Source organism: Camelus bactrianus, chromosome 8, assembly GCF_048773025.1.
Source record: "Camelus bactrianus isolate YW-2024 breed Bactrian camel chromosome 8, ASM4877302v1, whole genome shotgun sequence".
NCBI lineage: Eukaryota > Metazoa > Chordata > Mammalia > Artiodactyla > Camelidae > Camelus > Camelus bactrianus.
Window position 1 is genome coordinate 35,240,092 of NC_133546.1, and position 21,256 is coordinate 35,261,347.

At 33.8% G+C, this 21,256-nt stretch overlaps 1 protein-coding gene across 1 annotated transcript in view; it reads left to right on the forward strand.

Moving 5' to 3' along the window:
• Positions 1-21,256, forward strand: part of SERINC1 (serine incorporator 1) — a 32,192-nt gene that overhangs the window by 7,740 nt on the left and 3,196 nt on the right. Inside the window, exons 2-8 of the mRNA XM_010965493.3 lie at positions 9,040-9,201; positions 12,060-12,229; positions 17,172-17,251; positions 17,488-17,625; positions 19,330-19,499; positions 19,610-19,700; positions 21,038-21,182. Of these exons, the coding sequence (XP_010963795.1) occupies positions 9,040-9,201; positions 12,060-12,229; positions 17,172-17,251; positions 17,488-17,625; positions 19,330-19,499; positions 19,610-19,700; positions 21,038-21,182 (956 nt within the window). The remainder of the gene's footprint in view (positions 1-9,039; positions 9,202-12,059; positions 12,230-17,171; positions 17,252-17,487; positions 17,626-19,329; positions 19,500-19,609; positions 19,701-21,037; positions 21,183-21,256) is intronic.

The following is a 21,256-nucleotide window of genomic DNA, read 5'->3' on the forward strand; positions in this document are numbered from 1 at the left end:
GATACTAATCTGTAGTTTTATTTTCTTGTAATGCGTTTGTTGGTTTTGTTATTAGAGTAACGCTGATCTCATAGAATGAGTTAGGAAGTATTTCCTCTCTTTCTATTCTCTGAAAGAGATTGTAGAGAGTTGATATAATTTGTTCCTTAAATTTTTAGTAGTATGCACCAGTGAACTTATCTGGGCCTGGCGCTTTCTGTTTTGGAAGGCAATTAATGACTGACTAAATTTCTTTAATAGATACAGGCTTATTCAGATTGACTTTCTTGTATGAGTTTTGGCAGCTTGTGTCTTTCAAGGAGTTGGTCCATTTACCTAAGTTATAAAATTTGTAGGCATAAAGTTGTTCATAGTATTCCTTTATTCTTTTAATGTCCATTGGACCTTTAGTGACATCCCCTCTTACATTTCTAATATTAGTAGTCTGTGTTCTTTTTTTCTTAGTTAGCTTAGCTAGGGGATTATCGATTTTATTGATCTTTTCAAAGAACCAGCTTTTGGTTTCATTGATTTTTCTCTATTAATTTCCTGTTTTTAATTGCATTGCTTTCTGCTCTAGTTCTTATTTCTTTTGTTTACTTCAGATTTAATTTGCTTTTCTTTTTCTTGTTTCCTAAGATGGAAGGTTAGATGATTTATTTTCTATCTTCTTTTTTGGTAAATGCATTTAATGCTGTAAATTTCCCTCAAACTGCTTTCACTGCATCCCACAAATTTCAATAAATTGTTTATTTTCAATTAGTTCAAAAATTTTTTAAATTTCTCTTGACCTTTCTTTTGACCTATGTTTATTTAGAAAAATATGTTGATTAATCTCTCAGTATTTGGGGATTTTCCAGTTTTTCTTTGTTATTGATTTCTAGTTAATTTCATTGTAGTCTGAGAGCAGTCAGTGTATGATTTCTACTCTTGTTAAGTTTGTTAAAGTGTGTTTTATTGTCGAAAATGTGGTCTTGGTGAATGTTCCATGTGATCTTGAGAGGAATGTGTATTCTGTAGTTATTGGATAAAGTAGTCTGTAGATGTCAGTTATCCATTTGATTGGTGTTACTGAGTTCACCTGTGTCCTTACTGATTTTCTTCTTGCTGTCTCCATTTTTGAGAGGGATATTGAAGTCTGTAACTGATAGTGGATTCCTCTGTTTCTCTTTGCAGTTTAATCAGTTTTTGTCTTGCATGGTTTGATGCCCTATTGTTAGCTGAATACATATTAAGAATTGTTATGTCTTCTTGGAGAGTTGGCCTCTTTATCATTATGTAGTGCACTTCTCTGTCTTGGGTAACTTTACTTATTCACAGGTCTACTCTGTCTGAAATTAATATAGCTGCTGCTTTCATTTAGTGTTAGCCGTGTGATTTCTCCTCATCCATTTAGCTTTATTCTGCAGATGTCTTTGTATTTAAAGTGGGTTTCTTTTAGGCAACATAATTGGATCTTGTTTTTTGATCCACTATGACAGTATTTTTTAATTAATACATTTAGAGCTTTGATCTTCAACATGATTATTGATTGATTTGAGTTAATATTTATCATATTTGTTACTGTTTTCTATTTGTTTCCCTGTTCTTCCTGTTTCTTTGTGTGTGTATGTGTATCTGGTTTTAATTGAGCATTGTATGTAATTCCATTTTCTCTCCTTTCTTAGCATATCAGTTATATTTTTTTACCTTTTAAAATTTTTATTTATTTTTGCATTGTTACCCTATTTTGTAGTCCATTTGGACTGCTGTAACAAAATACCACAGTATTTTGAGTGACATATAAACAACAGAAGTTTATTTCTCACAGTTCAAGAGGCTGGTAGTCCAAGATTAAGTGCCTATGGTTATCTTTTGTGTCTGGTGAATGCCCTCTTCCAGGTTGCAGTTGGCCAACTTCTTGCTGTGTCCTCACATGGTAGTAGGGTTGAGGATCTCTCTAGGGCCTCTTTTATGACAGCACTAATCCCACTCATGAGGGCTCTACCCTTTTGATTTAATTCCTCCCAAAGGCCATACCTCCTAGCATCATCACGTTCTGCATTAGATTTTCAACATACGAATTTTGAGGTGACACAAATATTTAACCTATAGCATCCTAGAATTTGCAGTGTATATTTACAACGAATCCACTTTGAAATAACAATATACTCCTACACTACACACTTTGGTATAATGCTGTACCACTTTACGGCTAGTGTGAATACTTCATAATAGCAAAACAATTCTAATTCCTTTCTCCTGTCCTACGTTACTGTCGTTCATTTCACAAACATCCGTATGTGTACACAAGTATATGTATATAGACTTAACATATTTATATGCATACATTATTGAAATCACTGTTGCTGTTGTTACTTTCAACAAACATGTTAGTTCAACTAAGAAGAAAAAGATTATTTTTAACCTCTGCTTATTCCTTTTTCGATGCTCTTTCCTTTTTTGTGTAGATTAGAATCTCTGGCCTATATTATTTTCCTCATCTCTGAAGAACTCTCAACATTTTTTGCAAGGCTGGTCTACAGTTTGACAAGAAATTCAATCAATTTTTGTTTGCAAAAGTATTTCTCCTTCACTTTTGAGGGATAATTCTCAGTATATAGTACTCTAGGTTGGTGTGGTTTTTTCTCACACTTTTAAATATTTCACTTTACTGTTCTTGCTTGCATGCTTTCTGAGGAGAACTTGAATGTAATTCTTACCCTTGTTTCTGTGTAGGTAAGGTGTTTTTTCCTCTGGCTTCTTTCAGGATTTTTTTCTTTATTTTTGATTTTCGGTAGTTTGAAAGTGATATACTAATTGTAGAGGTTTTTTTTTTGTTGGTAGTTTGGGTTTTTTGGGGGGCAGTGGGGCATAAATGTCTGATGTTAATTTGGGAAAATTCTGGTTTTTTTTTTTTTTTCCAAATATTCTGTTCCCTTTTCTCTTTCTTGCCCTTCTGGTATTTCCATTATATTATACCTTCTGTAGTTTTCTTGCAGGTCTTGGATATTCTGTTGAACAGAGTATCAGTCTTTACTCTCTCTGCTTTTCAATTACTGGTGAGATAACCTCAGGCTCAGAAATTATTCCCTCAGCCATGTCTGCATTCTTTATTTCTGTTACAGTGCCTTTTATTTCTAGCTGTTCTCTTTGGTTCTTTCCTAGGATTTCCATCTCTCTGCTTCTTGCATGCTATTTTATCCGTTAGAACTCTTAATTAATTATTAGTTGGTTTTTGGTTTTGGTTTGCTAAGTGCAGCACCCCTGCCATGTCTGGTTTTGATGCTTGCTCTGTCTCTTCAAATTATTATTTTTGCCTTTTGTTATGCCGTGTAGCTTTTTTTCCTAATAGCTGGACATGATGTACCAGGTGAAAGGAACTGCTATAACTAGACTTTTGATCATGTCATGGTGAGGTGAGGGGGAAGGAGAAACATTCAGTCATTCTTTAATTAGTTCTTAGTATTTTAGTAATCTTGTGCCTATGGACTGTGAACTTCACAAATGCTTCCGTTTTTTTTCTCCCCCACCCTTAGATGGGAGAAGATGGCTGAAATAGGCTGGAGTTGAGTATTTCTCTTCCCCTAGGTTATTTATCTTCTGATAATACCCCAGCAGACTAGGCTCTATTTAACTGGTTTCTCCTGAGGCCAGGTGTTAAGAACAGAGTGTTCTAGCATATTTTTAAATGGTTACTTTTCCCCTCTGCTGCAAGAAGCATGAGGGAATTTTTCTCTCGTTTACTGTGAGAATCTGGTTCAACTCCTAGAGGAAGAGTTCACAAAATTGTGGGGGCCCTTTTATAACTGGCTTTTTCTGGAGTTTTAAACTCTTAGACTTGTCCACAGTGAGCCTACAGCAATTCTTCAGTTATAGTTCAGGTAGGACAGGCAGAAAACAAATAGAAAAATGGCTGATTTAAGCCCAAACATAATCAATAATCACACTAATAATGTACAAATGGGCTACACACTCTCAATTAAAAACCATTTTGTTAAGATTGGCTAGAAGATCCAACTGCATCTTTTCTAAAAGAAACCCACTTAAACACAAAGACACAATTGGTTAAAAGTTTAAAAAAAAAAAGGGAAAATACATACCAAGCTAGAGCAGTATCAGACTTGGTTCCCAAGTCAGTTTCCACCTGTGAGCTCCTTGCTCTAGTAAGCCATGACTCCCCTTACCCACCTTCACCTGTCTCTCTCCAGTCTTGGGGACAGTGACTTACCCTGTGTTATCACCTAGCTTATGGATCCTAGAAGAGTTGCTGATTTTATAGTCTCTTTGGCTTTTTACTTGCTGTTAGAGTGCAGTGATGATTTCCAAGTTCCTTATATGTGGATTGAAAAGTGGAAATCTGTATACTTTTTATATTGTTGATTTTGACTTGACAAGATATTAAGTACTTTTTCATGTTCATTAAGGATATTGGCCTGTAGTTTTCTTATGTCTTTGGATTTAGTGTCAGTGTCTTCCCTCTTCAGTTTTTCCAGAATAATTTGCAGAGTTCGTATGATTTGTTCTTTAAATGTGTAATAGAATTCACTAGTGAAGTCGTCTATGCTTGGGTAGGTTTTTAACTATAGTTTCTTTAAGAGATATGGGCTATTCATCATATGTATTTCTCATTGAATGATTTTTGCTGGTTTGGATTTTTCATGGAGTTTGTCCATTTTATCTAAGCTGTTGAATTATTAAATAAAATTGCTCATACTTTACTCTTGTAATCCTTTAATGCCATGGGATCTGTAATAATGTCTTCTCTCTAATTTCCAACACTGATGATTTGTGTGTTCACTTTCTTGCTGTTTTTCATCCTGATCAGTCTGACTGTAGGTTTCTAAATTGTAATGGTCTTCTAAAATCATCTTCAGTGACGTTTTTTCTGTTTTTTACTTAATTGATTTATCTTTATGATTTCCTTTAGTCTGCCTGGTTTGGTTCTAATTTACTCATTTAATAAAGTAGAAGCTCTAATCATTGGTTTGATATGTTTATTCTTGTCTAATACAGCCACTTAATGCTGTAGGTTTCCTTTGAACACTGCTTTAGGTGCATCCCAAAAATGTGATATGTTATTTTCATTCTGTTTAATTTCTTTTTTGATATCTTCCGCCTGGAGTTTAATTACTACGTTACTTAGTTTCTGGAGCTATCTTTCTGTTACTGATCAGAATTTAATTCCCTTATGGGCCAAGAATACATGTATGATTTGAATCATTTTATATTTATTGAGATTTGAGATTTGTTTTATGGCCCAGAATATGGTCTCCTTTGGTTAAGTGTTCTATGTGCTTTTGAAAATAATTTTTACTCTGCTTGGTTAGATGCAGTATTTCCTAAAGATCAGTTAGGCACAGTTGATTGATAATGTTGTTCAAGTTTTCTATATAGTTGTTGATTTTTGTTTTGCTATTTCAGTTAAGGAGGGAACATAAGTATAGATTTGTTTGTTATGCTTTCAGTTTTGTTAATTTTTTCTTGATGCATTTTGAAGTTCTTTTTAAAATGCAGAAATATTTAGGATTGTATGTCTCCTCCCCGAATATTCCATATCTCCATGTATGTCCCCTTTTCATTATAAAGTGGCTTCCTTACCCCTAGTAAAATTCTTCAATCTCCTTTGTCTGATACTGCTCTAGCTTGGTATGTATTTTTCCTTTTTTTTTTTTTTTTTAAACTTTTAACCAGTTGTGTCTTTGTGTTTAAGTCAGTTTCTTTTAGAAAAGATGCAGTTGGATCTTCTAGCCAATCTTAACCAACTGCTTTTTAATTGAGAGTGTTTAGTCCATTTGTACATTATGCGTGTGATTATTGATTGTGTTTGGGCTTAAATCAGCCATTTTTCTATTTGTTTTCTGTTTGTCCTCCCTATTCGTTGTCCCTTTCCCCTAATTTTTGCCTTATTTTGGGTTAATTGACCATTTCTTAGTATTGTTTTATATCCTTTGGCTTACTAGCTGTATTTCTTTGTTTTGCTTATTTAGAAGTCATTTTAGTTAGGGTTTATAGTATTTGTCTTTAACTTATTACAATCTACCTTGTATCATATCATATCACTTCATTTCTAATTTAAGAACCTTACAGTAGTAGAGTTGAATGTTTCTGCTTCTAGACTTTTTGCAGTTGTCACATATTTTAATTCTTTGTTATAACTACCCAGAATTCATTGCTGTTATTTTTGCTTTAAAAAGAGAATTATCTTTTAAAGTAACCTTTTATAAAAGAAAAATCTACGCTTATTATTTCCTTTGTTTATTTCTTTTGTGTAGATCCACATTTCTGTCTGGTGTAAACTTTGAAAGATTTCCTTCAACATTTCTAGTAGTTTAGGTTTGCTAGTTTTGGATTCTTTTTTCTATGCCTAAAAATGTCTTTATTTTGCTTAATTTTTGAAAGATTTTCGCTGAATGGAAACTTATCTTTACAGCTTTTTTTTGTTTGTTCAGTACTGACTTTTGGCTTGCAGTCTTTCTTACTAGAAATCTGATACCTTTCTTTGTTTCTCTTTATATAATGTGCCTTTATTCTTCCTGCTTTTAAGATTTTTCGGTTTATCCTTGTTTTTAAGCAGGTTTATTATGATGTGACTTGTGTGTAGTTTTCATTATGTTTATATCACTAGGGCTTTGTTGAGCTTCTTGGATCTGTGAGTTTGTAGTTTTCATTAAATTTAGGAACATTTTGGCAGTTACTGCCTCAAAAGGAAAGTCTCCTGTCTCTTTTCTCCTTCAGAAGCCCCAGTTTCACATACATCAGGCTGATTGAAGTTGTCTCACAACACTGATCCTCTGTTGTATTTGTTCTAGTCTTTTAATCTCTTTTTCATTTTGGGTCACTTATTTTGCTGTGTCTTCCGGTTTATTAATCTTTTCTGCAGTGTCTTAACAAGTACTTTTTGGTTCTGATGTCTCAGATGCAGAAGTTTGATACGGATCTTTCAAATTATCTTCCATGTCTCTCCTTAACGTGCCGTGTTTTCCTCTATTTGAGCAAATGAAGCACACTCACAGTAACATTAGAGTGCCACTGTTTATAATTGAATTCAGTCATCTGTGTTGTTTCCAGATTGGTTTTGATTTATTGGTTTTTCTCCTCATTATAGGTTGTATTTTCCTGCTTCTTTGCATGCCTACCAATTTCTTATTAGCTGTCAGATACTGTACATTTTACCTTGTTGGGTACTAGCTATCTTATATTTTAAGAAAATATTCTTGAGCCCTGTTTTAGACATAGGTGAGTTATTTGAAGGTAATTTGATCTTTCAGTGTTTGTTTTTAGGGTTTGTAGAGTGAGACTGGAGTGGCCTATAGCCTTATGGCTGGTTTTTTGTTCCCTCCACTTCTGTGCAATAATAGCCTTATAACTCTACTCAAGGTCTCAAGAATTACAAGGTTTTTCCACTCTGGCTGGTAATACCACCACCCCGACATGGAGTAATTTAATCAAATGTGCACACTGATCAGTGTTTTGCTGAAGACACAAGTTGAAGCCTCTGCAGATCTCCAGAGCTCACTTTCCGCGTAGCTTTCTCCTCTCCATGATTCTGCCATATGAACTCTAGCTGCTTTTACTTCTCTGAGCTCTCAACTCTTCCCCAGCTCTGTCTCCTCAGCTCAAGTAGACTGCTGGCCTCTGGATTCCCCTCCCTGTACTGAAAACTGTCTGCAGGCAGAAAAATTGGATTAATCATAGAGCTCATGTTGTTTCATCTCTCAGAAATTAATATCGTACATTGTCTAATGTAATTGTCTGAAAACCATTGTTTAGTTACTTTTTCCCCATGGTTTAAGGCAGTAGGGTAAGTCTGGTCACTTACTCTGTCTTGGCCTGCATTTATTATACTTATCCCAAGCTTTATTTATCCATGAGTAATTTTGTTTTCACCTGGTTTTGTTTTGTTCCTTGATAGTTACTAGTTTTTTTTTTAATTGAAGTATAGTTGATTTACAATGTTTTGTTAGTTTCTGGTGATTCAGTTATACATTTATATATATTCTTTTTCATAGTCTTTTTCATTATAAGTTATTATTAGATATTGAATGTAGTTCCCTGTGCTTTAAGCTTGTTTTTCCTCTTCTTATTTCTTAGCTCTGCATTCCTCCTTTTCATCTTGTTTGTTCTTTTTCTGTTTCATTTTTGAGCCCTCCTTTTTGCTTCTTTTTCTTTTCTTTTTAGCTCAAGTGAAGCAATTTTGGGAATTTCCTTTTCTAACTGAGCTGTTTTATTTCAGACTGGATTTTTCAAATGCCTTGCTCTTTTTTTTTTGTCTGAGTGGGCTTGTTTGTTTTGCTGAAGTATGTTTGCATTGTTGTTGTGACATTTATTTCTGTCTTACTGAAATCTAGTATAAGAGGCTCTGATTCTGCTTTATATTGGTTGTTACAGTGTGTCTGGCTTCTGCAATACTCCGTATGGTATCTGGGTATGGTGGAGCTCAGCCTAGATCATGGTCAATGAGAATACTTTCACTTTCCCTTTCTGAGATATTGTTAAATGCCATTACCAGTGTTCACCTCTCCTGCTTAGGGAGATATCCTGTTCCGCTGGGATATACTACTAGTTTAGTGTCGAGTTCTGTTAGAGAATGCTAGGTAGCCCCAGTTGTTCACTTACCTTATTTTGCCTAATTCTATTAGAAATTTTTACTGTTATCACTGCCACCAAGTCAGAAAAGAGAACAGATAGGGATACCAGTTCACTTCTTTTCCTTCTGTGGGGTATGTCAGAAATCTGAGTTTTGTGAATTCACCAGCATGACTTCTGGGGGTTAAAGGGCAGTAGTTGGAGATCATTTTTCAGCTAAATTTTGATTGTTGCTGGTGATTTTTTTTCCCTTTGTTTTAACTGAGTTTATTCATTTTGCTTGATATAAAGGGCAAGCACTTTTTATCTTACTTCATTTTTCCTTTAGCCAGAAGTTACTGAGTTTTATAGCTTAGAGGTAATATATGTGAACCAAAAACCGTTTGTTCCTTGGTAATTACTTTAATTCAGTCCGTTCTTTTCTGAGTAGATAGAATATAAATTTTCACTGTATCATTTTAAACTATTGATTTTTAATATTATTTTTCCTAGATACCATGCTTGTGTGGCAGTGCCCCGTGTTTGCTGTGCCGGTGCTGTCCTAGTGGAAACAACTCCACTGTAACTAGGTTGATCTATGCACTATTTTTGCTTGTTGGAGTGTGTGTAGCTTGTGTAATGTTGATACCGGGAATGGAAGAACAACTGAATAAGGTTAGTCTTTTTTATTTTACTGAACCTTTAGTATGTATATGCATAAAACTGCTTATGTATTGGAAACCGAATACTATACCAAGTAAGATAATACTTAATCCTAATTCTGGTCATTCATAATCTTTTAGGAGAATCAAATAATAAAAGGCAGCTCTTTAAATTCTATGAAGGTGGTACAGAAACTGCTGTGATAAGAGGAAATAAGTAATTCTAGTCAGGGAAATATCAATCACTGTGGGTCTCATGGAAAAGTGGATATTCTAAGAACGAGTATAACTTTTATATGCAGAGATTGAAAAATAGGAAGTAGAATGAGGATAGAAGCTCTTTGAGCAGAGTATGTATACTTTAGGAAGATTTATCTGATAATTTGAGTAGAAGGCTAGCAGTTAAGTGGAGGCTGTTGCAATGGTGTAATCAAGAAGTGCATAGAAGGCCTGAAATATATTTTCTGAATGTAGAATTGACTGAATCTTGATTTAAATATTGACAGTGGTAGAATCGTAAATAATAACCAGTTCTGATCCTAGATAACTGAGAGGAAACTGTTGCTATTAACCTAGGGAAAAAGAAAGAAAAGATGTTTTATTTTTTAAAAAAGTTTTTCAGGGAGTCAGGTTGTGGATGGAGATGGGGAAAATATAGTTTGTAACATGTTGGCTTGGGGATGCTGTGCTACATATGTGTGTGTATCCAGCAGGAAGTGGAAAACAGGGTTGTGTAACTCAAAAAAGAAATCAGGGATAGAGATGAAAGTTGAAACTGGCAGCGTGTGCTGAAGAAGACAGTGAGCAGAGCTAGAACTTTGACGAAACCTCTTAATGGGCATTGGTGGAGAAAAGGGAACCTCTGAAGGGACAGTGAAAAAAGAGAACCAAGAACCTGTTTTGTAGGCCTTAGAAACAGTTTTCAGAATGACAGGATAGTGTCAGTAAAAAAGGTAAAAGGGTGTCAGGATCAAGAAGTAGGCTTTGGACTTGACAACCAGTATATGTTTAGTGTCTTGGAAAAGCAGTATTTTTAGAGTGCTGGGGCTACCACGAGTGGGAGGGAGAATCAAACGGCTGTGAGGAAATGTATTCAATGGATATAAACTGCTGATTTGAAGAGTTTTATAATGAAGATAGTAAGTCTTAGCAGGAGGCTGAGTTTAAAAAAAAAATTTTTTTAGGATGGGGAGATTTAATCATTTGTATTTTGAAAAAAGTCATAAGAGATCTAACCCTTGAGAGAATGTGGTCAAGAGAAGGCATATGGAAGTTAGCTTTCCTCCAAGGAAAGATGAAAGACAATAGAAAATTTGAGGTTGAGAGAGAGTATTTATGTCAGGTAACCTCCATTTTAAAACAAAGTTACCTGCTTGGGGTTGGCTTTGGGGAAAGGAAAAATAGTGTAAGTTTGAGAAATGAGCTTATTACAGTTGTGAAAGTAGCATGGTTGTACATGGCATATACAGATGCTCAGTTAATGTTATTCAAATCCTGCGAGTCCTGGATATAAGCAAAGACAGACCAAAAGACGTTCAGATGGTTTTGTTATGGATCCAGTTGATCGTTGTTATGAATGTTTAGTTGGTAGATGTTAGTGCTTATCCCCAAATATTTCTGCTTCTCTGGTTTCTGAAGGTCCTCAGAGATTTGCATTTCCTAGAGTGCTTGTGATATGTAGGGTCATGTCTCTAGGACTGGTTAGTGAGTTATGAGTAGACGTGGTAACACATCAGCCTCTACTTTCTGATGCAAGTTCTCCTTTTCTGTCACAACCTGTACATCATTTGAGATGGTGGCTTCTCTTACAGCCTGGATTCTTTAGTTAACTACTCAGAACCAATCATGTACATGTACGTGAGCAAGAATACACCTTTGTGGCTTAAGCCACTTATATTTGGAGATTGTTACTATAGCACCCAACCTAATATAGATGGTTGAATTAAGTTGATGCTGGGAATTTGCCAGGTGATGTGCTGATCTCATTTAAGGGCATGGGATAATTAGAGGTGCTAGTGAGTACATGTTACAAGTGAGTATGGATAAGTATATATTGCTGTAATTGTTAATTGTTGGGTTGGGAAGGGAGGTTTTAAGTGAGACCAAGAAAGAGCCTGTAGACTGTATAGGAACTAGCAAAAGGAGCACCTCCAGTAGCTTAAATATAATTTTAGTTTCTTGGTTTTAAAGGCACAGTTTAACAGTTACATTTTCATGTTGGGTTTACTTCAACATTTTCTAGAGGGTGTGATTAATTCTGATACATGTGAATAGTATATGTACTCTCATTTATGTCACTTAAAAATATTTTCTTGTACTCTGATTCCAGTGTGATTTTCTGAAATGGTTATCAGTCTTTTTCAAGATTTTAAGTTAAAAAATAAAAGTACAGCCAGCCATTTGTTCTGTTAATCCAAATCCATTCACTATCAGAAATAACACTTGTAGAATAAGGGACCAAACTCAAAATGATTTTAAATAGCACTGGCTTTGAAAAGCCATCATTGTTCTCTCTAGTATTTAGAAACTGATTTAGTTACTCTAATTCTTTAACCTTTTATTATGTTTTTCTCTTATACATGTGATTCAGCATATCACAGTAGAATGCCACTTTAAAAAAAATTTAGAATGTCTCAAAGTCAAAACAAGCATCTACTTTAGGATTGGCATTTGTAGTTTATCCTGTGCTCACATAAAGTGAAAAAAGTTAAACTTCTATTTTTTGAAAATGTTCGTCTTGCCTTGATTACATTTTCAGCATAAACTGTAAAGCCAGCCTCAATTTTCTAAATCTTAAAAACTATTTGACTACAAAGAATTTTCATTTTTTACTTGAAAAAATTCTAGACCACAAATTGTTTCGTTTTTCAGATTCCTGGATTTTGTGAGAATGAGAAAGGGGTGGTCCCTTGTAATATTCTGGTTGGCTATAAAGCCGTATACCGTTTGTGCTTTGGCTTGGCAATGTTCTATCTTCTCCTGTCCTTACTAATGATCAAAGTGAAGAGTAGCAGTGATCCTCGAGCTGCAGTGCACAATGGGTAAGTTTCTGAATAAATGGAAAGTCTGGGTAGCCACTTCTAGTAATTTTGAGTCTGCCTAAAGAAAGTTTAAAGTAAAATAGACTTAAACAGTATGTAGAATTATTTTGTTACTCATGAATGACAAGGTAAGAAAATCCTCTTGTCTCTACTGGAGAATGTGTCAGGATGTGCAAATATAAATATTGAATAGTAACCTTGGGTCATTTATTGGTATAATCTCTGGTGCATAATGTTTAATATAAAGTTGACTCTTAAACAACATGGGTTTGAATTGTTCAGGTCCACTTATGTGCAGATTTTTTCCATAGTAAGTACTGCAGTACTAGATAATCCATAACCCATGACTTTGAATTCACAGATGAGGAACCTCAGATACAGAGGGCCAACTATAAGCTATATGTGGATTTTCAACCATGCAGAGTTGATGCCTCTAACCCTAGCATTGTTCAAGGGTCAACTGTATTTTCATCCTAAAAAGATTTACCACATTTGTGACTAATAATGAGGAGCTTATTCCTCCTCCTCCTCTTAGCTTTTAGTGGACCAGTCTCACTACCTAAAACTGAAATCACTTCCTAAGATCCCCCCCACCCAATTGCATCCAGCATGAGAAACTTTATTCCTAACAAGGTGACTGATTGATTTTCTAAATGGTTGTACTGGACAGCCTGGACAGTTTTGAAGGTTTTGAATTTTATCTTTTTTCCCCCCCATAAACTAAATATTTTTTAATATCTGCTGTTGCTTATCTATTAATATATGCTACCAAAGAGAGGAAGAATGAACAAGTGAAATGTAGATATTAAGGAAAGAAAATGTGCTGTGCTAGGTTGATTTTATTTTATTTTTTTTGTTTCCTTAGTCATTGGTTGTTTTTGGTTTTTAATTTAATTTTATTTTTTATCTTTTTAATTGGGATACAATTGACATATAACATTGTGTTAGGTTTAAATTGTACAAAGTATTGATTTCATACTTTTATATATTACAGTATGATTACCATCATTGTTCGCTAACAAACCTAGCACATCACATAATTATTTGTTAGTTTTGTTGAGAACAATTAATATCTAGTCTCTTAGTGACTTGAAGTTTGGATTTTGCAGATTCCACCTATTAGTAATATCATACATTTTTTTTTTTTTGGCTTATCTCATTTAGCATAATGCTCTCATATTCCATCCATTTTGTTACAAATGGCAGGATTTCCATCTTTTCTCATGGCTGAATCATATTCCACTGAGTATATATGCTATAATTTCTTTATATACTCATCTGTTGACAGACACTTAGGTTGTTTTTATATATCGCCTATTGTGAATAATCCTGCAGTAAGCATGGGTATGCATGTATCTTTTCAGTACCCTATTTTCAATTTCTTTATTTAGAATTATGCTTGCTAGATTATGTGGTAGTTCCATTTTCAATTTTTTGAAGAACCTCCATATTATTTTCCAGAGTGGCTGAATAGTAGACATTTTCACTAACAGTGCATAAGGGTTTGCATTTCACCACATTCTCACCAACACTTCTTGTCACCTTGATAACCATTCTAACAGGTATAAGGTGATGCTGTCTCATGAAGGTTTTGATTTACATTTCCCTGATGATTAGTGATGTTGAGCACCTTTTTGTATGCCTGTTGGCCTTTTATATTCCTTCTTTGGAAAAATACCTATTTAGTTCCTCTGCCCATTTTTAAAGTTGGATTTTATTTTTTATTATTAAATTGTATGAGTTCTTTATATATATTGGATATTAACCACTTCTTTGATATATTGTTTGCAAATATTTTCTCCTGTGGATTGTCTTTTCATTTTGTTGATTGTTCCTTTTGCTCTGCAGAAGTTTTTTTATTTGATGTAGTCCCACTTGTTTGATTTTACTTTTGTTGTCTTATCTAAAAACTCATGCCAAGACCAAAGTTCAGGAAACTTCTTCCTCATTTTCTTCTTCCCAGTATCCATACCTTCCTGGTATCTTTCACGGTATCAGATCTTACATTTAAGTCCAATTTCATTTTTCTGCCTGCAATTATCCCGTTTTTCCCAAGACTGTTGAAGAGAATGTCCTTTCCCCATTGAGTGTTCTTGACTCCCCTGTCAAATATTAGTTGATCCAAAATGCAAGGGATTGTTGCTAGACTCTCTCTATTCTTTTATATTGGCCTGTGTGTCTGTTTTTATGGCACTACTGTTTTAATTTGGATGCTTTTTATTTCTTTTATGTTTTAATTACTATAGTTTTGTAGTATAGTTTAGAATCAGTAAGTGATAGTCTAGCTTTGTCCTTCCTTCTCATGACTGATTTGGCTATTTAGGGTCTTCTGTGGTTACATACAAATTTTAGGATTTTTTTTTCTGTTTCTTTGTATATGGCATTGGAAATTTTATAGGGAATGCTTTGAATCTATGCATGGCTCTGGGTAGTATGGACATTTTAACTATTCTTCAGATCCACAAACATGAGATACCTTCCCGTTTGTGTCTTCTTGACTTTCTTTCATCAAAGTCTTGCAGTTTTCATCTTTCAGAAGATCTCTCACTTCTTCTAATTTATTCCTAGGTATGTCCTGTTTTTGATGCTGCTGAGAATGGGATAGTTTTCTTTCTTTTTCAGATATTTTGTTGTTCATGTATAGAAACACGGTTGATTATGTTGCTTTTTTTTTTTTAAATGACCTGCAACTTCACTGAATTCATTCATTAGTTCCAACAGTTTCTTGATTTACTCTTTAGGATTTTCTGTATATAAGATCACAGCATCTGCAGAGAACGACAGTTTTACTCTGTCCTTTCCAATTTGGATGCCTTTTATTTCTTTGTCTTAACCTAATTGCTTGAACTAGCCAGTCCTGTGTTGGGCAAGAGTGGTGAGAGTGAGCACCTTTGTCTTTTTCCGAATCATAGAGGAAAAGATTTCACACTTTGACCATTGAGTATGTTAGCTGTGGATTTTTCACATGTGACTTTTATCATGTTGAGGTATATTCCTTTTATACGCAACTTGTTGACGGTATATAATCCTGTTAATGTGATGTTGAATTCAGTTTGCTAACATTTTGTTGAGGATTTTTGCGTCTTTAATCATCAGAGGAATTAGTCTACAGTTACCTTTTCTTGTCCCATCCTTGTCCAGCTTTGGCATCAGAGTGGTGCTGGCCTGGTAAATGAGTTTGGAAGTATCCCCTCCTCTTCAGTTTTTTGGGACAGTTTCAAAGGGATTGGCATTAATTTTTTAAATGTTTGGTAGAATTTACCAGTGAAATTATGTGCTCCTAGACCTTTCTTTTAGGGGAGATTTTTGATTACTGATTTAATCTCCTTGTTTGTTACTGTTCAGATTTTCTATTTCTTTCTGATTCAGTCTTGATAGGTTGTGTATTTCTAAGAATTTATCCAGTTCTTCTAGGTATCCAGTTTGTTGGTATAAATTGTTTAGAGCAGTCTATTATAATCCTGTGTATTTCTTCAGTATCAGTTGTAATACCTCTTTCATTCCTGATTTTGAGTCTTCTCTCTTTTTCTTAGTCTAGCGTTTGTCAGTTTTATCTTTTTGAAATACCAGCTCTCAGTTTTGTTGATCTTCTTTGTTGGTTTTCTGGTATCTATTTCATTTACTTTTGCTCTAATGTTTGTTGTTTCCTTCTGTTTCCTAACTTGGGTTTAGTTCTTTTTTCTCATCCTTGAGGCATAAAGTTAGGTTGTTTATTTGAGATCTTTTCATTTTCTTATTATATGCAATTATAAAGTTCTTTGTGTGCACTATAAACTTCTTTTCAGAACTGCTTTTGCAGCATTGCATACATTTTATTTTTTAAAATTTCCATTTTTACTTACTTTGAGAATTCTTGATTCCCTTTTGAACTCTGTGGGCCCCCCCCTTTTTTTTTTCAGGAATGACTTTGTTTTCATTTCCATGTGCTTATAATTTTTCCAGCTATGTACTTGATGAATCGACCCCTTTATCATTATATAATAGCATTCTTTATGTCTTGTTACCATTTTTAGCTTAATGTCTATTTTGTCTGGTAGAAGTATGCCGTGCTTGCTTCCTTTTGATTTTCACTTGCATGGAATATCTTTTACTATCCTTTACTTTGAACCATTTCTTAATCTGAAATGAGTATTGTAGGCATCATAGTTGGGTCTTGTTTTTTTATTCATCCAGTCGCTGTACCTTTTGATTGGTAAATTCACTGCATTTACGTTTAGAATAATTACTGATAGGTAAGGACTTACTAATGCCATCTTCATTCATTGCTTTCTGGTTTTGTATTTCCATTGGTTTTTTTTGTTAATGCCTGTTCAGATTAGTGATTTTCTTTGTAAATTGGTGGTATGCTTCTCTATATTCTGTGAATCTGTTCTAGCTTTTTGCTTTGTGGTTACCATAAGGCTTACTTAAAACATCTTATAGATAAAACAGTCCATTTTAAGCTGATAGTAATAAGCTGACTGCATACTAAAGTTCTACTTATTTATTCCTCCTCTTTTATATTTTTGATCTCACAGTTTACCTCTTTATATTTGTATACCTATTAACCAATTATAGTAGTTAGTATCTTTTTAATACTCTTTAACTTTTATGCTGTAGTTAAGTAGTTAACACACCATCCTATTAAAGAATTATATTTTTCTAAATCTGTGTATTTACTTTGCCTGTGTGTTGTATGCTTTTGTATGTTTTCATGTCACAAATACAGTGTCTTTTCATTGCAACTTGAAGAATTCCTTTCACCATATTTTACAAGGCAGTTTTAGTGGGGGTAAACTTCTTGGATATTGACTGGGAAAATCTTTATTTCTCCTTCATACCTGAAGGATAACTTTGCTGAAAGTTACTACAAACTGTGTAATAGTCACATAAAATGTAGCTATTCTTCAAGAATAGCTCTTTAAAGAGTTCATATATGAAACTGGTATTTCTTTTGTTTTAGATTCTGGTTCTTTAAATTTGCTGCAGCAATTGCAATTATTATTGGGGCTTTCTTCATTCCAGAAGGAACTTTTACAACTGGTAAGAAGTCTTTTTTTTTTTTTTTTTTTAATTGTGTGATGTTGATATTTTATAAGAAAATTGAAATAATTGTTGCCTGGCACTTAGCTATTTGTTTTGTCCTCCCCCTCTCCCCTGCCTCTGTTGGCAAAATCAAGCATTTATGTAAAATTTTATTTTCCCTTTTGTGCATTCATTGTGAAAATGAAATAATAAAAAATGAACCAGTCACTCATTTGTGGCTTTTTTCCTTTCAGTGTGGTTTTACGTAGGAATGGCAGGTGCCTTTTGCTTCATTCTCATACAGCTAGTCTTACTTATTGATTTTGCCCATTCATGGAATGAGTCATGGGTTGAAAAAATGGAAGAAGGAAACTCAAGATGTTGGTATGCAGGTAAGCTTTTTGTCTTGCAGAACATCTTCAAGATAGTTGAACTTTGATAGTGAAAGCAGATAATGTAGACTTATGAGGAAATCATGATTTTTATGGTATAAATTTTCTGTGATGAGTTTTTTAGTTTAACAATTTGTGAGTGGCATTATATCATCAACTTTGTAGAGAGAGCTTTTGGCATGTCAGCCAGGAACCAGGAGATAATCCAGAAGACCCTGACTGGTGACAGTAGAAATTCCAAAGCCTATTGCTGAATGTTTGTAATTTGCAGCCTTATTTAACCTGCCTACAGCAGATTGAAAGTAAAATATTAGAAGGACAAGGACTGCTAGAAATGAGCGAACAGTGGTACAATTCCTAAACATCAGCAAGCAGGAAAAATAAAGCAGCTCTGAAACATTTTATATATAAGTGCAAAGGATGTCTTATGTGTAACAGTAACACCAAAGAAAGTTATTATAGTAGTGTATGTGATGTTTATTTACAGTGATGAGCTTGAGTCCTATGGTTATACTCTAAGATAGGGATTGACATTCAGATGCTTACAACAGGTGACAAAAACGAGGGAGGAGAACCAGGTTAAGTGCATTTTAAATCCTTGTGCAAATAGAAGAAACTGATGAATTAGAGAGTATGAAGGTCCTTATCTAAAATACATAGCTACTGCTCAGTTCCATCCAGTAGTTGCCTTGTGGAAATGTGAACCCAGTATTGCTTAATTTTTCTGATTTTTTTTCAAAAGAAGCCGTAAGTCTGGATTTTTATGTGAAATGATCTTGAGTTTCAGCTAAAATAATAATAATAATAATAATAATAATAATAATAATAATAATAATAATACTAAAACCAGAATGAATGCTAAACTCAGCATGTCTGCTAGCTTCATGTTTTCTCTCTCACAACTAGTGTGTAGTATTTGATCTCAGTGTTTAAAATAAAGAGTTTGGTATTCAAGAAGTAAGTTTTAGTCATTTGGAACATCTGTTTATGTAGATTATTTCATTTTTTAACGGTAAGTGTAATGCAGGAGTTTGTTTTGTTCCATACTGTCCATACTGTATCCCCAGGGCCTGGAACTTTGTAGGCATTCAGTAAGTGTATGTTGAGAGGCTCCGCTGTCAGTGAGGCACATCTGCGTAAATACATGTATATTAAGCACACATTTGCACCCACTCTAAACTGTGTGTGATGAAGTTTACATAGAAGAAACTTATGTTGTCTCACTAAATAATAATGACTTATTCTTGCATAATTTTTTTAAAGCTTTTAGTTGATGAGGAAAAGCATCATTGTTTTGTGAGCTTAATAAAAATAATTCTTATGCCCTTGTTTACAACTAAACGATTATTGTTCTTTAAAAACCTTAAGTAATATTCACCTTCTAGTTATTTTTCTTAATTTTTAAAATAATGGCTAACATGTGAATGTGTTTTAGAAACTCTGTACTATAAGTATTCCTACTAAGAAAAATCATGTTAATATGTTACTGTCCTTGGAAATACAATAGTGAGCTATGTGTAAAGACTATTAAATTCTTCTTGTGATAAAGTTCAGAATTAATATCCTTACTTACCTGTATAATGCTGACACAACGTAAGTTGCTTAAAATGTATTTGTGAATAAAATTGTTTTTAAAATGAATTAAAATGCTTAATTCCTGATATTTGTAATAAAGCCTAATTGTCCAATGCATTTCTTTCACAGCTTTGTTATCAGCTACAGCTCTGAATTATCTGCTGTCTTTAGTCGCTGTTGTCCTATTTTTTGTTTACTATACTCATCCAGCCAGTTGTGCAGAAAATAAAGCATTCATCAGTGTCAACATGCTTCTCTGTCTTGGTGCTTCTGTAATGTCCATCCTGCCTAAAATCCAAGTAAGATCTTTATATCATTAGTTTTTATGAAGCTTCTAAGTTTTCCTGAACCTTGACTGCCAACAGAATATTTTTCTGTGTTTGATTTTTTTTTTTTTTTTTTTTTGAAGGAATCACAACCAAGATCTGGTTTGTTACAGTCTTCAGTAATTACAGTCTACACAATGTATCTGACATGGTCTGCTATGACCAATGAACCAGGTATGTTTTGTTTGCTTGGATTTATTTCCTGCAGCTTTTCTTTTTGTCCAGGAGAATCAAACTCCTGGAGGGGAAGTAATACGATTTTCATCTTTGATGTGTTGCTGTGTTTTTTTCACTTAGTTTTGAAAGAACTAAAAAAAAAATTATATGAAAATTGTAAGAAATATACCCAGTTTCTACAGTGCATGTGATAATGTATGTAGAAAGAAATAATAGCTGTTAAAATGCTTGTTGATTGAATTGTAAACAGTATAGTTTTGTGATTTTTTTTCACTAATTATTAAAGTTTTCTTTTTGTCTGGAACTACCTTGCAGGTGAATATATTTTGTCTTTGTAATCATTTTATAAGCTAGTAACTTTGCACTTCATGGAAGTAGACACCCATGTATGTCATTTGTGAGATGAGTGAGAATAATAACAAATTAGTGAGAATAATAACAGATTAGTGAGAAATTAATTATAGTTGACTCTCGAACAACAAGAGTTTTTGAATCGCACAGGTCCATTTATACATGGATTTTTTTCAAAAATATGTACTACGGCATTACACGTTCTGAATTTGGTTGAAGCCATGGATGCAGAACTGAAGATACGAAGGGCTGGATACAGAGGCCGACCGTAAAGTTGTACATAAATTTTCCACTTGGTGGGGAGTTGGTGCCGTAATCCCCTCGTTGTTCAAGAGTCAGCTGCATTATTTTTTGAAAATGAAGAAAATGGTCTCTTTTCCTCAAAGTAAAGAAAAATTATAAAATGTTTTCTGAATCTCATTTCATATAGTTTATGAATTTCATAGGTGCTTTTTCACTAGTTGGAGAAAGGGTTTTTTTTTTTTTTTTTAGTATATTAGAGAAGGCTTCCTTACTGTTTTTGTAAAATAAATGTGTAGAAAAAAATAATACTAAATTGCTCTAGGGATTGTCCTTACCTGAATGGCTTTTAGATAAGAATCATTTTTCATTAATAAGGTGGCTATTGACATATCTGACTTTGTGGGAGGGAAAAAACATATCTGGGACACTTAAGTGAATATAAACCCCATTTTAATTCTTTCTTATAAGAGTTAAGAAGCTGAATAGGCATTAGGTCATTATGACTTATTTGGTCATTTTCACAGACTATTTGCTAAAATACTAATAACTGGCTTTATGTGTTTGCTACCTTGCTTTATAGCAATGTATTTTGAAAAATTGATAAATTTCATAAGCTCACTATTGTTATCACAGTATATAGTAGAAAGACAGTGTGTTTTAGTTTAGAATATCTGAATTTTGTTCTTAATTAGTTTTTATACTATTCTAACATTTTAATTTGACCTTAACTTACATTGCAGAAACAGACTGCAACCCGAGTCTACTGAGCATAATTGGATACAATACAACAAGCACTATCCCAAAGGATGGGCAGTCTGTACAGTGGTGGCATGCTCAAGGAATTATTGGACTAATTCTCTTTTTATTGTGTGTATTTTATTCAAGGTAAGAAAAATTACGAATTTTATTTTTTAAGGAAGTCCTGCTATTCATTTATGCATCTTTTGTTTAAATGCCCT